Raw genomic sequence first — 18594 nt, 5'->3', positions numbered from 1 at the left:
TCGGATTTTCAATTTCGAAAGGTTTAATACTGATGCCTGGAGGATAAGGATAGAATTGGTTGGTAAAGTCTTTGATGATACACAGTTATCGATACATTAGCCCTGCTTTAGGCCATCAACTTGCCTCAAATCTACATCTTTCCCTGGCAGAGAATCTCTTCACTTTAAATCTAAGGGCATTCGCCAAAGTGCTCTTCTAAAACGTTGACAAGTTGACAAAACACCCAAAACTTAGGAAAAGCTAACACATTTTTTTTATTTGACGAGGTGGCAAGATTCGAACATTAGGCACAAAAACCGAGAATGCCTAAATCACGCATGTGATGAACACAATACTACCCAACTTATGCTCTGATACCAAACTGACACATCCCGACCCAGAATATCCACTAGGACTCCGAATCGAGTTGTGCTAGCTAATACCTGGAAGGTGATGAAGCCATAAAGTATAGTGATGTGAAAAATATGAATAAATTTAAACACAAAGTACCTAAAGACAAGAGTGCGCTGTGAGCGGGAACGAGCCCATTTCACACGCAACGTCAAAGCATAAGTAAAGTACAATAGTATGGGTAAGGATCATACCCTCAGCGGTAGCCCCTTATACTGAGATTTGCCATGAATCCTCGTCGATACAAACCTTTAGCAGCTAAAGCCAGGAGGGGCTAAAAAACAAGGATGATTGGGCTTGAAAATAAAGTTTTTAATAAAAACCTTTTCAAAACGTTATAACTGCTCACTGTAAAACTCGTATAATTTCCTAGAAAATAATAATACATACGTATATAGAAATCATGCTCGAGAGTAGTGAAAACCAAGTATATGCCATGTTAAGTATCTCAGCAATGAAATAAGTAAGCCAGGTGAAATAAATCAATGTAAAATGAGATGCCAGCCGGAGTCACCTAACGTGACCTGTACGGCTGTACCTATGGCTCATTAACCAATTCCTGCATACGGGTCGGAACCACCTAATGCGGTCTGTACGATAGGGTTGGGAGTAAATAAGAACGCTCAAGTGCTATGATCACGTGAAGGTTGTGCGAATAATCGCGAGTCATCTACAAGTTAAAACCACCTAATGTGGTTTGTACGACAGGGCTGTGCACCAAATTTGGATCCAAGGTGAGTGTACGGTGCGGGAGGTGAACATCACGTGAAAGACTGTGCCCTAGCCACAGGCGTATGCACTAACACCGAGGTGCAGGATAATGAGCTCTACATGCCTTTATATATAACCATAACTAATACAACCACTAAAATCATACAGTACTCACCTGAAACTTACCTAGCCTCTGCAACGTCATACAGTAATATGTATATACATACCAATGCATATAATAAAATGAAATGCAAGCATGACATGGCATTTAAAAGAATACGCTCATTTCAAAACAGTTTCTAGGAAAATGTAAAGCATATATATGTGTGTGTGTATATATATATATATATATATATAAAACCAAAAGCCCACTCACCTGGAGTCCGCGCTACAACTCTCTAACACAACTTCAAGGTGTCACGAACAATCGGCGCCTAGAATAATTATCAAATCATGTCTTAGAATTCTTATCAATAGAACCTACAACTTACATATCCTATTCGGGAAGATCCATAAGTCGGATTCCCAATCCATAAATTTCAAATATCCTCAAATATTACGTATTATAAAGTATCAAAGTTTGGTGACGATCCAACTGTCGAATCATCGATTGTTATAATAATTGAGTGGCGGACCTTAATGGAACTAGGTTCAAACGACGGAAATTCATCAATCAGACTTCACCAATGTAACCAAGGTATTCAAATTTAACTTAGGAAGGTTAGGGGATGTCTCGGCCCACGCGCCGTCACAGGTGGCGGTCGGCCGTCCCAACTCGTCGAAAAATTCAACTATTTCTAAAAATTCTTAAGCTTCATAGAAATGAATATCTTAGTGAGTAGAGCAACTTTCATACATGTGACTAAAGCCAATTTGGCTAGGAAAAGCCCCAATTTCACGAAAACCCATCGGCACCCTAGAAATGGGTGGTTCTTGATTCGGCCTCCAAACTCACTTTAACGCCTCAACAAACCCCTGGGCTTTGTTCCTGAACTCAAGAGGAGTCTAATGGTGGTGGTGGTTGATGGAGTTACCTTCGGATTTGATGGATCGCCACCCTGACCACCCTGAAGCCGTCGCACCCACCGGTGTATTTCTTCCCAATTCCAAACCTAATCTCCTGAAATTTGATGTGGAAATGGTAGAGGAAAGGTAGTGATGATGGTTAGGAGTGGTAGATCGGCTCAATTTGTCGAAAAAATGATGAATTTCATCGGAGAAACTCACGAGTCACCACCGGGTCACGGGTCAAAAGGAAACCGATTCGGTTTCCCTCCTTCTCCTCTTCCCTCCTTTTTCCTCCTTTCTCTCTTCTCTGATTGGTTCTCCTCATTTTCTCCCTTCCTCATTGGTCCCATTCCTCCCTTCTTTCTCTCCTTTATTCTCTATCTCCACCAACCATCTTTCTTTCTTTTAATATGGGCCACACATATGGCTCCACCAGATTTTGCTCCAAAAATCTAAAGCATTCTAGAAATAAATAAATTTACAATGTTTCCCTCGACTTCCTTCGTTATAACTCCAAATCACGATCCGTTTATGTCCACGCGTTCGTAGCGACGAGTACTACGAGGATACGCCAAGAAAATGAATCTTATATAACTTGACAAGGCGGTCAACAAAAGTCAATGCATTTACCTCGAAGGGCATTTTCGAAATTGCACATTATAAAATCTTAATAATTGGGGACGGGTCGTTACATAAGTGTACAGAAATGGATGTACCAAAATGTTTGTACTGACATATATTATAATGAACCTAAATGTATGTACTTAAATGTATTATATTGAATTGATGTACCGAAAAGTATGTATCGAAATGTATTATATTGAATTAGTGTACTATATATTTGTATTAATTGTGACAACCCGTCCCGAATTATTTGTACTGTAGGTATGAAATGATGTTTTTGCCCCTAATGGATATTTGTCATTTGTGTGGTTGTTTTGGGGGTTTGGCTGGTTGCATCTGGGCCACACAATTCATCTAAATGTCCATCACCATCTCCCGTATACCTTCCCTGTCCCAAAGACTCCCTCATCCTTCTTATTCCTTTTTCATACGGACCAGGACCAAAACCTTCGAAAACGTTGCAGATCGAGGTGGAAAGTTATACCTTTGTGTTCGTGAGGACCATACAAGTTCAACCATACTAATTTCAGGTAAGGAATCATTCGATTTCACGTCGAACCAAAGAACCCCAATTTTGGTCACTGTTCATGCACACGTGAAATGTTGTGTTTCAGGGAATTTGAAGCTTGTAGGAAGCTTAGTGAGGTCCTTAGGATGCTCAGGGTGGTTCGTTGGAAGGATTTGGACGTCGAGATAGTGAGTTGCAGGTTTGGCCAGATTTTACGAAGTTTCTACGGCAAGTTTCCGTAAATTTCAAGGCTTGAAAGTGGTAAGCTTTTGTTCTACTTGTTGTAAGCTTCATTTTGGCACCAATTTCATGGAATTTGGTTGAAAAACAAGTGAGAAACAAAGGTTTGAAAATTTTCCGATTTTCCGACGACGACGACGGCACCGGAGGTGTGTCGGAGAAGAAGACGGAATATTCCGTCAGTTTGGACGGAATATTTTTAATGGCATCAGGTTAACTTTAACGGAATCTATTAGTTTTAACGGAATATTCCCTAATGCCGTTAGGGTTGCCACACTGCGCTAGGCACGTGCCCGCGAGTGGTCGGCACGTCTGGTCATGCCTTGGCCGGCGTCTGGCGGCGCATGGGAGGTCAGAAAATTATTTTAAAAATATGAAGATGTTCGTGAGGTTGAGTAGATCACGTTGGTGTATTCACACATCCCATTTGAGCATTGTATGAGAAGTTATTACCTAGTTTTGGTTATGTGCTTTAAATTGACGTTTTTATAGTTGTTTCGCATATAGGTGAGACCTATCCCGAGGACGAGCGCAGTCACTCGAGGCAGGGGGTTACGACCCTTCCACATACTAGTGAGTGGGCTTTTGGTTTTCCGTATATACCTATATACTTGTGGTTTTTCCCAGAAAATGAAATGGAATGTTTATATGTTTTAAATGCCATGCATTGTGTTTGCCTATTTATTTATGCATTACTAGTTGCATATATGTTTGTTTGGTGCTGCGGACGCATAGGTAAGTGTCAGGTAAGTTATGGTTTATGATTGTGATTAGTAGTTATGTGAGATGCATATAGAGCTCATAACCTGCACCCCTGGTGTTAGTGCTCCCGCCCAGAGTAGGGCACAGTCATTCACATGATGTTCACCTCCTGCACTACACGCTCATCTTGGATCCAAGTTAGGTGCACAATCTTGGCGTACAGACCACTATAGGTGGTTCCGACTCGTAGGTGACCCGCGATTATTCGTCCAGTCTTCACGTGATCGTAGCACTTGAGCGTATTTATTTACACCCAGTCCTATCGTACAGACCATTTTAGGTGGTTCCGACTCATGTGCAGTTATAGTTAGTGAGTTGGAGATTTGAGCTTTAGATTCAGCCGTACAGGTCATGTTAGGTGACTCCGGCTGACATATTACATTGCATTGATTGATATTACCTGGGTTACTTACATTTTATGTAGAGGCATTCGACATGGCATATTTCTGAACATGTTTTCGATATATGTGTGTATTCTATTTTCTGGGAAACTATACAGGTTTTATGGCGAGGGGTTAGAACTTTTGTTAATGAAATGATTTTGAAAAGCTTTGTTTTTGCCTACTCACACTTTCTGTTTTGCGCCCCTCCAGGTTCTAGTTTGGTTGCTTTTTTGGTGGCTCACGAGGAATCCATGGCATATCTGACAGATTACCACCAATGTAGAACTACCTATGGGTGTGTTTAGTTAGTGTTTGTTTCTCTGGACTGCATTAGATTATCACCCAGGTCGTGCGAATGTGGTAGCTAATGAACTTAGCAGGAAATCTCAAGGTCGTATCAATGCGTTGTACGCTAGTCGTATTCCTCTTCTGGCAGACTTGAGACCAACTAGAGTGAGGTTAGAGGTAGAAGATCATAAGGTAGCTTTACTTGCTAATTTTCAAGTTAGACCGATTTTAATTGATCGTGTACTTGAAGCCCAGATGGTTGATGAAGAGACTCAGGAAATAATTCAAGTAAGGAATCAAGGGAAAAGGAAAGACCTCAGAGTTCGTGAATCAGATAGCATGCTTATGCAGGAAAGTAGAATGTTTGTGCCAAATAATTTGGAATTAAAGAAAGCAATTCTTGATGAAGCGTATATCTCAGCTTATGCGATGCATCCAGAAGCTACTAAAATGTATCATACCATTCGACCATTTTATTATTGGCCGGGTATGAAGAGGGCGACAGCTGAGTATATGAGTAGGTGTGCCGTATGCCAACAAGTTAAAGCTGAAAGGAAGAAGTCGTTTGGGTTGTTGCAGCCGTTTCCCGTTCCAGAGTGGAAATGGGAAAACATTACTATGGATTTTGTGTACAAACTTCCGTGTACACATAATGGTTTTGACGGCATTTGGGTGATTGTTGATCGGCTTACTAAGTCAACGCATTTTATTCAAGTGAGGGAAAAGTATTCTTTGGGCCGATTAGCTGAATTATTCATATCGAAGATTGTGAAGTACCATGGAGTTCCAGTGAGTATTGTCTCGGATTGTGACCAAAGATTTACTTCTAAATTTTGGGTGGCTTTTCAGGAAGCTTTGGGTGCGAGATTACTCTATAGTACGGCATATCATCCTCAGACAGACGGATAGTCGGAGAGGACCATTCAAACGTTGGAGGATATGTTAAGATCTTCAGTGTTGCAATTGGGCGATGCTTGGCACAAACGCTTGGATTTAATGGAATTTGCCTGCAACAACAGTTTTCATTCGAGTATAGGCATGTCACCATTTAAGGCACTATATGATAAATCTTGTCGTTCACCCTTGTGTTGGTCTGAGGTCGGGGAAAGAGTTTTGGTGGGTCCAGAAATTGTAAAGGAGACTACTCAAAATGTTTAGGTAATTAAGTCTAACCTGAAAGCGGTACAAGATCGACAAAAAAGCTTAGCGGACCGGCATGCTACTGACAAAGTGTATGAAGTGGGTGATTGGGTGTTTCTAAAGCTTTCTCCGTGGAGAGGTGTTATACGGTTTGGAAAGAAAGGTAAGCTACGTCCCAAGTATATCGGACCGTATATGATCACTGAGCGAGTTTGTGAAGTGGCTTACAGGCTTGAGTTGCCTTCAGAGCTAGCTAAAGTGCATAATGTTTTTCATGTGTCCATGCTTCGTCATTACGTTGTGGATCCGTCACATGTGATACATCCTCAACCATTGGAAATTAATCCGGATTTGACATACGACGACGAACCAGTAATGATTCTGGATTGGAAGGAAAAGGTTGTCCGGAACAGGACTGTGAGTTTAGTGAAAGTTTTGTGGAGGAATCACTCAGCGGAGAAGGCTACTTGGGAGACAGAAGATCGAATGAGAGATTTGTATCCTCGGTTGTTCTTTGATCACTAGTTGTTAGTGTGAGTGGTTGTTATGAATTTCGAGACGAAATTTTATTAAGGTGTGTAGGTTGTGACAGCCTGTCCTAAATTATTTGTACCGTAGGTGTGAAATGACATTTTTGCCCCTAGTGGATATTTGTCATTTGTGTGGTTGTTTAGGGGGTTTGGCTGGTTGCATTTGGGCCACACAATTCATCCTCATCTCCATCACCTTCTCCTGTATACCTTCCTTGTCCTGAAGACTCTCTCGCTCTCCCTCTTCTTCATTTTTCATACGGACCAGGACCAAAACCTTCGAAAACGTTGCAGATCGAGATGGAAAGTTATACCTTTGTGTTCGTGAGGACCATACGAGTTCAACCATACCAATTTCAGGTAAGGAATCATTCGATTTCACATCGAACCAGGGAACCCCGATTTTGGTCACTGTTCATGCACACGTGAAATGTTGTGTTTCAAGGAATTTGAAGCTTGTAGGAAGCATAGTAAGGTCCTTAGAAAGCTCGGGGTGGTTCGTTGGAAGGATTTGGACATCAGGATCGTGAATTGCAAGTTTGGCCGGATTTTGTGAAGTTTCTACGGCGAGTTTCCGTGAATTTCAGGGCTTGAAAGTGGTAAGGTTTTGTTCTACTTGTTGTAAGCTTCATTTTGGTACCAATTTCATGGAATTTGGTTGAAAAACGAGTGAGAAATGAAGGTTTGAAAATTTTTCGGTTTTCTGGCGACGACGACTGCACCGAAGGTGTGCCGGAGAAGAAGACGGAATATTCCGTCAATTTGGACGGAATATTCTTAACGACATCAGGTTAACTTTAACAGAATCTGTTAGTTTTAACGGAATATTCCCTAATGCTGTTAGGGTTGCCACACGTGCGCCAGGCACGTGCCCATGCGTGGCTGGCGCGTCTGGCCGTGCCTTGGCTGACGCGTGGGAGGTCAGAAAATTATTTTTAAATATGAGGATGTTTGTGAGGTTGAGTAGATCACGTTGGTATATTCACACACCCTATTTGAGCATTGTATGAGAAGTTATTACCTAGTTTTGGTTATGTGCTTTAAATTGACGTTTTTATAGTTGTTTCGCATATAGGTGAGACCTATCCCGAGGACGAGCGCAATCACTCGAGGTAGGGGGTTACGACCCTTCCACATACCAGTGAGTGGGCTTTTGGTTTTCCGTATATACCTATATACTTGTGGTTTTTCCCAGAAAATGAAATGGAATGTTTATATGTTTTAAATGCCATGCATTGCGTTTGCCTATTTATTTATGCATTAGTCGTTGCATATATGTATGTTTGGTGCTGCGGACACACATGTAAGTTATGGTTTATGATTGTGATTAGTAGTTATGTGAGATGCATAGAGAGCTCATAACCTGCGCCCTCGGTGTTAGTGCTCCGCCCAGAGTAAGGCACAGTCCGTCACGTGATGTTCATCTCCCGCACCACACGCTCATCTTGGATCCAAGTTAGGTGCACAGTCTTGTCGTACAAACCACTATAGGTGGTTCCGACTCGTAGGTGACCTGCGATTATTCACCCAGTCTTCACGTGATCGTAGCACTTGAGCGTATTTATTTACACCAGTCATGTCATACATACCACTTTAGGTGGTTCTGACTCATGTGTAGGTATAGTTAATGAGTTGGAGATTTGAGCTCTAGATTCAGTCGTATAGGTCACATTAGGTGACGCTGGCTGACATATTACATTGCATTGATTGACATTACCTGGGTTACTTACATTTTATGTAGAGGCATTCAACATAGCATATTTCTGAGCATGTTTTCGATATATGTGTATATTCTATTTATGGGAAACTATACAGGTTTTACGGCGAGGGGTTAGAACTTTTGTTAATGAAATGATTTTGAAAAGCTTTTTTTTTGCCCACTCACACTTTCTGTTTTGCGCCCCTCGGGTTCTAGTTTGATTACCACCAATGTAGGACCACCTCTGCGTGTGTTTAGTTAGTGTTTGTTTCTCTGGACTGCACTAGGTTTTCTGTGCTCTGAAAATATTGTTTTTTTTCACAGTTACGCTTACACATGTTTGTTAACTACTCTGTGTGTAGGTTGATTTTTTTATTTATTCGTACTTTTATTATTTTTGCTTCCGCACTGTGCACATGGTTACGTCACCCTCACATGACGGCCAGCACGCCCTGATTTCGGTCGGGGTGTGTCATTAATGGATATACCAAAATATATCAAATGAATTAATGTAACTAAATGGAGATTATACAAATTGTATATTCCTATATTATATAAAAAAAAATTTGTCTTTCTAAATGTAGTCATCAAAATATATTATGATGAATGAAATGTAATGAAAATTAAATATAATTAATCCATTAAAAATAGGAAAAAAGACAAAAATAAAACATCAAAATATAATTAATAAATAAGATGATTAAATGTATCATGGATTAAAATTAAATTTTAATCTTACACAAGGTTATAGTCTAAAACTCATCTTTTTTTAAGGATTAAAATGAAGTTTTTAAAATCAAATATTCAAACTTAAAACATGTGTTGGCAATGGCATTGCATCATCTTAGTGGTGGGTAGGTTGAATCATATGTAGTGTAAGAGTAGGAGTAACATGTATCACACTTTGGGCCTTTTTCACTAGGATGACAAATGCATTGCGGAATTCTGGAGTGGCACATGCCACTACAGCCTTGGCTAATCTTGATACCAATTTAGTAAGAACTGTTGTTGATTGAGAACGTACCATAATAAGTTGAAAGTAGTAGGAGTATAACTATTGAATATGCACTGATTGGAACATTGACTAATTATGGTTCATAAGATTAACGAAAAGACTACCTCCTCTTCTTTCTAAAGATTGAAGAGCGATTGACCAATGGAAAAAAGATCGAAGATCGATCGGAGGGACCCAAAATCCACTAAGATCAGAGACAGCAATGATACCAGTTCTGTCCATGGGCAACCGGCCTATGAGTATGAAACCGCCCCAGTGAGAAAAAATATGCCTGCGAAGCATGTAGTTTGGTCCTTGAATGGAATGCCACATTTCCATAGCTATCCCTTTAAAAAGTGTTCGAAAAAATATACTGAAATAGCTACTAGCTAGGGCTCACAAAATTAATCATGTTCTCTCCCCTTTTCCTGAAGAAAAAAGATATAATAACATATATGCCGACTTCTTCATCTTTTCTGCCCCTCTTCAATCTCTAATGAAAACCATATATGCCACCCTCCCTCTCTCTCTCTCTATCTATATGTTGCATTCCTACCAATCCACACTCTTCCACTACCTATTTTCTCTTCTTTTTTTTTTTTTGGTCTCTAAATCTATATTATAATGTGCCTTCTTATGTGAATCATTGCTTAAAGTGGACATGCTCCAATCTTTTTACATGTGCAATTTTATATTACGCACTTTATACCTTTAGCTTGTGCATTTTTTTTTTTACTTTACTTTTGTCTTTCTCTTTTAGGAAAAACAAAATGGAAGAAGTGAAAGTGAAAACCAAAAAAAAATAATAAAAATGCTATTCTTATTAACTACTTGTATCATCATTTGTACAATCTTTTTAATAGAGATGGAACCCGTATGTGTTGACGGAACCTACCTCTATTAGAGAGATAGTACAAGTGATGATACAAATAAATAATAAATGTAGCATTACTCAAATAAAATGCATAATTAAGTTACAAGAACGTGGGCATATTCCATTCTCATTTTAATATATTTACTTTTATTGATGACATATGTAGTCTAGTTGTTTTCTTGTTCGACAAACTAAAATCAGATTCTGGTGCTCATAAAGGCAATATGAAATTAACAAATTAAATTATAGTAAAATCACGATTGAGATGTTAGTTGAGATAAAAGTCGAGGTATGAAATTTCAATATACGTCTTAAGCTCTCAACTGAGATATTATCAACTTTAGTGTTGTTTCTTTAAGTGTCGAATCCTCGAATAGCAAGTCACCTTATAAGATTATTGTATTTTTATAAGTCAAGGCATAGTTTTGAGCATGATTAGATATCTAAGTTGAAGCACATTTGAGGAGAAACGATCCACACATTCACATTCATTTTAAATTCTCACATACTCATGTTCAGTCTTGCTCATTATTTTTGTTTGATTTATTGAATCCGAGAACCAAAAAGAAAGAAAAATGCATAAAAAGTTTTAAAAGAAAAAAAAAATTAAAGTGTGTAAAAATCAACTTCTCATTCAAAATGCTAGAATAAAAAGACACAACTTAACCCTATTACTCAAATTGAACATTATTTTTAAGGACCTGGATTGTCTGCCCTAATCATCTCATATATTTCTCATCTCCTTCTATTTATGTAGTCACGATTAAACCACGTTAACATTTTATATTCTAATTATTTTTTGTCTTACTATTTTTAATTTTTCACATATTTCTTTTTAATTTTTGTACCGACAAAAGTAGACAATATCTAATCATATTCATAGGCGGCCTCCCACCAAATCACCGATTAGGGTGTTCGAGTGATTGTGATGTGGCTTAGTGAGGGGTGAAAAGTAAGAAGTGAGAAGGAGCACAAATTCCACTCCCAAGTGTTACCTGACCTCTAGTTCTACGTGTACTGGAGTTTTGCCTCCGACTCGGGTAAAATAGTGATAGTGACAGGATAAATCATGCTTTGTCTGGCACCGTCGAATCTCAAGTAATTTCGTGCCGCGTCCTTTTTCCCGAATTTGTCAGCGAGTGGACAAAAAGGATGGGACAACCGCGTTTTGACGGTTTTAAGCTCAAAGTCAGAGCCGCATTACGACTGCAAGACGGTCGGTCCACGCGCAATTCCAGACGCGTCAAATTGTGTGGCGCAAGGACACTCCACTTCAGAGTTTGAAGCGACTTGTGGCGACTTGGGTCGCACTCCAAAACAGGAACACTCTTGTTAGTGCTGATCCTGAGCCAAAAAAAGTAGTCATACGTTCGTCATTGAGATGTCATATTTCGAACCATATCTATGCATTCGTTGATGCAATTTTATATAACATTTTACCTTAGAAATATAATGGATACAAAACATTCAATTTTTCGGTTTAAACTAGGACCACAGTAGTTTAAAAAAAAATTATATTTACCCTAATAATGCACTAGCTATTTAACAATTTCTATGTAAATTGGGTTAGAGGGTTTTCAAAAACTCAAAAACAACTAAAAGAAAATCTAAACTTTTATCTTTGTTTAAAATTTTGTCACTTGCTATTATTTGTGATCAACATACCGTCCTAGTTAACATGACTCAATCTAATACTATGTCTATGATGATGAAAAGATTACGCCGCATGTCAGTGTTAGTGACACTATGCATTAGAAATTCATTGTAAATGTAGAATTAGTATATATTTTAAAGGGGCATGGCTTTTGATCACTTTCATATTATTAAGATCATTCCTTATATTTACTACCACCCCTCACAGAAAAGAACAGGTTCATTGCTTATAAAGAATTATATCTGTATTATTCAAAGAGTGCAGTCCAAAAAGAAAGACAAACAAAGCGGCCTCTGATTTGGAATTGTGAATGTGAACGAAAATTATGGAATGTATATGTGATGGTGACTGAGACTGACAGTGGTACATAATGCATATGATGTTTCTCAAAGTTACAGTGATATATGCACTCCACTACAATTTCAAGGGACCATTTAAGACTCTGATCATCACAAGCTAAACATTCCAGGCTCTCCAGGTGTAATCATAATTATTACCGAATGTAAATAAAAAAATTAAAAAGAAAAAATGGTTGAGGAGATGGAAGTAAGTTAAAAACTGGGCCTAAATTGGTAGCGTCAACGGAGAAGTAAAAAAATAATAATAATAATAGAAACAGGAAGTGAAGGGTTATAGTTTGATGACAACTGGGTGATAGGTTGAGTAAAAGGGAAAAACATTAAACTTTATTTTTTACGAAATTACCTTAATGCTCATAATTGTTTTCGGATCTTTTGTTGAACTGTGAATATAGAGTTAATATTGTCTTTTCCTGTGTATTTAGTTGACAGTGTTTTTTTTATTAATAGCTAGGTAATATAGATATTATTGGCCACATATTTGCCCAATATTATAGGCTTGCGAAATGTAAATATATTTGTATTTAATATTTAGGTACTACTAGTATTGTAATCAAGCTGCGTGGAAGAATCTAGTATTGAAGAGCCTCAACATAGTCCGAATACATATATGTATTGTAACACTCTAAATTTACAATACACAGATGAATAATATCCCTGTCACGCACGGTCACGACGATAATGAATTGGGATGAGAATTCAGAAGTTTACGGTAGCTGGTCAGTAGTCTGTAATTTTGGCTTGAATTTTAATTTGAGCTGGTAGATTGATCTTCACCATATATTGAGCATAACCTGTAATATTATACAGAGAATAGAAACAAAATGGACAACCGCGTGTGCATATGTATATTTTACAATGTCAATCTAAACCGCAATGTGGACTACAATAACAAAAAAATCCAAGTAGTACGTACCTGTCTTTAGTCTGACTACCAAAAATTGAAAACGGTGTATGTGAGGTAAAAACAAGTGTGTGGATAACACCATCATTCTCTTACCCATTTGGCAGGCAGGATGGGATGAGTTATTTTCAATTAAATTGGACTTGTAGATCAGCCAATGTTTGATGAGAATAATTGCAACACTGAACGGGATTGGCTACAAATTCGAAATAAGGGAAAATATGATGGGTTATGTAACCCAACCACACGCATGGGTTATGTAACCCATCCCTGCCAATCCAATCATATTCCTAAGGCTCAATCCCATCCAGCCCACCAAACGGGAGCATTTCACCACACTCTAGATGTCCCCTTCGTACCTTTTCCTAATGTCCCCATTAGTCTTATGATGATATTTGTCGCTAATTGTCACATCCCGGCCCGGGACGGATCACTTCCAGGGCCCGCTCCACCACCGTAGCACAATATTGTCCACTTTGGGCTTACCATTCCCTCACGGTTTTGTTTTTGGGAACTCACAAGCAACTTCCCAGTGGGTCACCGATCATGGGATTGCTCTAGCCCTCTTCTCGCTTAACTTCGGAGTTCCTACGGAACCCGAAGCCAATGAGCTCCCAAAAGGCTTCATGCTAGGTAGGGATGGGAATATACATTTAAGGATCACTCCTCTGGGCAATGTGGGATGTCACAATCCACCCCCCTTAGGGGCCCGACGTCCTCGTCGGCACACACGCAACCAGGGTTCAACTCTGATATCAAATTGTCACATCCCGACCCGGGCGAGACCACTTCCCTGACCCGACTCCACCGTAGCACGATATTGTCCTCTTTGGGCCCCTAGCACACCCTCAGGTGCTACGATGGAGTCGGGCCTGGGAAGTGGTCCCGCCCGGGTCGGGATGTGACATTAATATTGTTTTATGGGTCATTTTTTTTCCAGTCCCTAGTCAACCTAATTGTTAGAATTAAACCTTATTTGTTTAAATAATTGACATTATTTAATAGATTTAACTCCTACATTTATTTCTCAAAAAAAAATCCTACATTTATGCATTCAATATCCCACAAATTATAAATTTAAACAAATTTAAATAATATTTTTACAATATAAAAATTACTTAAAAATCAATAATAGAGTAATATTATGCTTCACATAGTTCTAGCAAAAAAATAATGTACCGATGAAACTATTGATATATTTTAAGAAATAACTATTCATATATTTAAAACATAAAATATATACATATAATCAGCATGGGTACATTCACAAGAAAAATATGGGTACAAATTAAATAAAAAATATGGGTAAATATTAAAATTCAAAATTATGGGTACAAATTAAAACTAAAAAGAATATTGGTACAAATTAAAAAAGGGTACAAATTAGAAATAGAAACATATGAAAAAAAAATACAAAAAGATATATATGGAAATGATTAATAAGTTTTTCATTTTGAAAATTGACAAATGATGACTTGTAAATAATTTTAATATTCAAAAAATGAGATGGAAATTAGTCAAGGGACCTTGATAAAACAATTAAAAAGAAATAAGGTTTCAATTAATGAGAAGGAAAAATTAGAGATGAGAACCTGATTTATCCTTATTTTATTCTCCATAACTTATAGCTTAATTAATTCTGAGTCACGCGGATAGATAGCTAATTAGTTTTTTGTCTAGGTAGACAAACTAAATGATAAGAACAAATTTTTATTTTTATTTTAAAGAAATGGTTATTGTTGTGATCCATGAGAAACATGTACACTTGCAATTAAAATAATTGAATTAATCTTCATTTAAGTAGATTAACCAAGGATTGTTTTTTTGTTTTTTTTTTGTCAAACTCACGAAGGATACGTTTTATTTATTTATTATTATTTAGGTTGCAAGAGGGTGTTGTATTAGTATAACTAGTTGATTATTGTCAAGTTGAATGTTTCATGGAGTATGATTCTTTTCCTTTTTATTATCATTTCTTTTCATCCCTTCCTCTTATATTTGTCTTTTTTTTCTTTTTTTGATTTATATAAAAATTTCAAAATAAAATGTAAAGGTAGCGTAATCGTAAACTTTTAAATTGAAAAAGATGAAAGAGGAGCTTCAAAGTCAATCAAAATGAAATTCGGCTTAATAAAGTCAATGACATGCGATAGGTTGAATGTACTTTTCGAATAAAGTCAATGATAGACGACAGGTTGAATGTACACTTGGAAGCTACCTTACCTATACTAACAACGACCTTCAACTTACTTCTCGGGTTTACTTTGACTAGATGTTCGGATAATTTTTTCTTTTCTTAATTTGAGAGAGAGAGAGAGAGAGCTGCAGAATCCTTCTGGATATTTTATGACTTGTGGTTACATATAGTCCAAAGAAAGATGAACAAACTATGAGTCCGGTGATATTATTTCTTTTTTAAGATGTTAGTGGGATACATGATGAAAAAAGAAAAAAGAAAAGAAGATAGTATGCGAGAAAACTATATGTGTGGATAACATCATCATTCTCTTATTCGTTTGGTGGGCAGGATGAGATAAGTTATTTTCAATTAAATTGGACTTGTAGGTTAGCTAATGTTTGGTGAGAATAATTGTAACACAAATTGGATTGGCTACAAATATGAAATAAGGAAAAATATGATGGGTTATGTAACCCAACCACACGCATGGGTTATGTAACTCATTCCTGCCAATCCAATTATATTCTTAAGGCTCAATCCCGTCCAGCCCACCAAACGGGAGCATTTCACCGCACTCTCTAGCCGTCCCCTTCATACCTTTTGCCAATGTCCCCATTAGTCTTATGATGATAGTTGTCGCTAATCTTGTTTTATTCTCTGTAACTTATAGCTTAATTAACTCCAAGTCACGCAGATAGAGATAGCTAATTAGTTTTTTTGTCTAGGTAGACAAACTACATGATATGAACAAATTTTTATTTTTATTTTAAAGAAATGGTTATTATTGTGATCCATGAGAAACATATATACTTGCAATTATAACAATTGAATTAATCTTCATTTAAGTAGGTTAACCAAGGATATTTATTTTTTGTCAAACTTACGAAGGATACATGTTTTTTTATTTATTTATTTTTTTTAAGATTATATATATATATATATATATATATATATATAGGTTGCAAGTGAGTGTCTTATTAGTATAACTAGTTGATTACCGTCATGTTGAATGTTTCATAGAGTATAATCCTTTCTCCTTTTATTACCATTCTCTTCCATCCCTTCCTTTAATACTTTTCTTTTTTTTCTTTTTCTCGATATACAAAATTCAAACAAAATATAAATGTGGCGTAATAATAACCGTTTAAATAGAAGAAAATGAAAATGAGAGACATTAAGAGGGAATATAGTTCTACTCCTGGTTTCATAGTCAATCAAATGAAATTGGGTTTAATACAGTCAATGATATACGACAGGTTGAATATACAATTGGAAGCTACCTTACCGTAACAACGACCTTCAACTTACTTCCCGGGTTTACTTTGACTAGTACTAGGTGTTCGGATAAGTCTTTCTTTTCTTAATTTGAGAGAGAGAGAGAGAGAGAGAGCTGCAGAATCCTTCTAGATATTATATGACTTGCGCTTACATATAGTCCAGAGAAAGATGAACTAACTATGAATCCGGTGATATTATTTATTTTTTTAAATGTTAGATGGATACATGAAAAAAAAAAAACTGCTAATTTCATTAAAGTTAAGTTCCTAAACTATCTTTTTTGATAAAATAAGTCTCTAAATTCATTAAAAACAGCTAATTTCCTCTTTACCACAAACTCATGAAAATTACAAATTTACCGTAAAAAGTGTATCCCTTGCGTCACATTAACTTAAAGGTAATTTAGTCAAAAGTGAATTAAAACGTTACTATTAAGCCATATATCAATGCCATATTTTTGTTTTGGACTTAATCAATGATATATTTTTATTAATAAGGCATAGGTCAATGATACATTGCCACATCGGCTTTAAGTCATTATAAATAGTTAGAATTTAACTATTTTATCCTTCTCTCTTTCTCTCCCTATAAATGTCATATGGGCTTAAGTTATTATAAATACAGATTTATATCATCTCCCTATTAATTTGTGGAGATCCTCTGGACCGATGGATCTCAACCATTGATTCAAATCCAAAGACCAAAATCTCTTATCCTTCCTCTTTTCCCCTCAACTCTTCTCTTTCTCCCTCATTTTGAAGCTTTCATCCTCGAACCACCAACTCTCCAAATTCCAAATTAAATTCAACCCCACCTCAAAATTAGCCCCAACACCACCACAACCCACCCAAGCAACAACCGTCCTACCTTACCCTCTCAAAAATCTGCCCGGTATCGCCACATCCCTCAATTGCAAGTCCCTCGACTTTAAAATCTCAGCTGATGTTAACGAAACAACAAAGAGATGGGTCGTGCAAACCAATGTCTTCTAGTTGTAGAGATCTTTTTCATAACTATGGAAGAATTATAGACAGAGAAATCTCAAAGATGAAGAAGAAGAAAGAGATGACAAATAACAAGCTAAAACAGTAAGGGGGAAGAGAGGCCGGGGAAGAGGCTTTGGCCGTTGAATAGTTAATCCTATGAATAGTTAGAACATGTATATTTAGAGGACTTAATCCTATGAATTAGGTTCGTTAACTATGGAACTGATCTTAAGAGGACTTAATCCTATGAATAGTTAGAACATATATATTTTGTCACTCTCTCGCCCTTCGTTTATGTGGAAGAGTCTACTTAACTGCTCAACTGCTTACTCATTCTCATTTCATATTCTTCATTTTTACCGTGATTGTTATCTTATTCAACACATATTTGAGTGTGTATGCTTCATCAAATATTATTAAGGAAAACTAATGAAAATGGTTTGAAAACTTTGAGTTTAAATGATAAGGACAAAATAAATGGTATGAAATCCATGGATAAAATGCAAAAAAAATATCCAACAAGTCCAAAATTTAAAATCACATTGAACATATATGCCATATAACTTAAGACATTTTGAATGATTATATCTATTTTTTAAAAAATAAAGGTAAAAATCCCACATAGTGGATTGGGTGGTTCATAATAAAGAAAAAATTTTGATATGAATATGGGTAGTTCATAGTAATTTATAAAATATTTTTTAGAGATCATATTAATTTATGTTTAATTTAAAGAGAAATAAATGTGTGAAATATGTGGATGTAGGACTGACACCCCATCATTTTTTATGAGAAAAATCAATCTGCTAGGGACTGACAACCTGGTTTTTTTACAAAAAGCAAGCAACTTGATGTTTGCTGTCAAAACATGATTGGAGAGAAACTAAGAAAAAAATTAAATGAGCAAAGTATGCAAGGTGTACGTGGTGTGAAAGGAAGAGAGAGAAAGTTATTTCTCATCTTCTTCATCCTTTCATCTTCGCCAAACCATGCACCAGAAGCCCATAAGAGCAAGAATCTAGCTAATCTACATTCTTGAAAATAGAACAAAACTGAAATTTCTAGACCGCCTAGGGCACTCA

At 36.9% G+C, this 18594-nt stretch overlaps 1 protein-coding gene across 1 annotated transcript; it reads left to right on the top strand.

The window, feature by feature from the left end:
- The first annotated feature begins 2126 nt into the window (after window positions 1-2126).
- On the top strand, window positions 2127-6580 carry LOC137740757 (uncharacterized). The gene is made up of 5 exons (XM_068480570.1): window positions 2127-2254; window positions 3531-3660; window positions 3749-3833; window positions 4962-5704; window positions 6179-6580. Exons 1-5 carry the CDS (start codon window positions 2127-2129, stop codon window positions 6578-6580), a joined length of 1488 nt encoding a protein of 495 aa, XP_068336671.1.
- Window positions 6581-18594: the final 12014 nt, after the last annotated feature.

This window comes from Pyrus communis, chromosome 7 (genome assembly GCF_963583255.1).
Source record: "Pyrus communis chromosome 7, drPyrComm1.1, whole genome shotgun sequence".
In the NCBI taxonomy this organism is placed as follows: domain Eukaryota; kingdom Viridiplantae; phylum Streptophyta; class Magnoliopsida; order Rosales; family Rosaceae; genus Pyrus; species Pyrus communis.
This window is presented reverse-complemented; position numbering and strand designations above follow the sequence as displayed.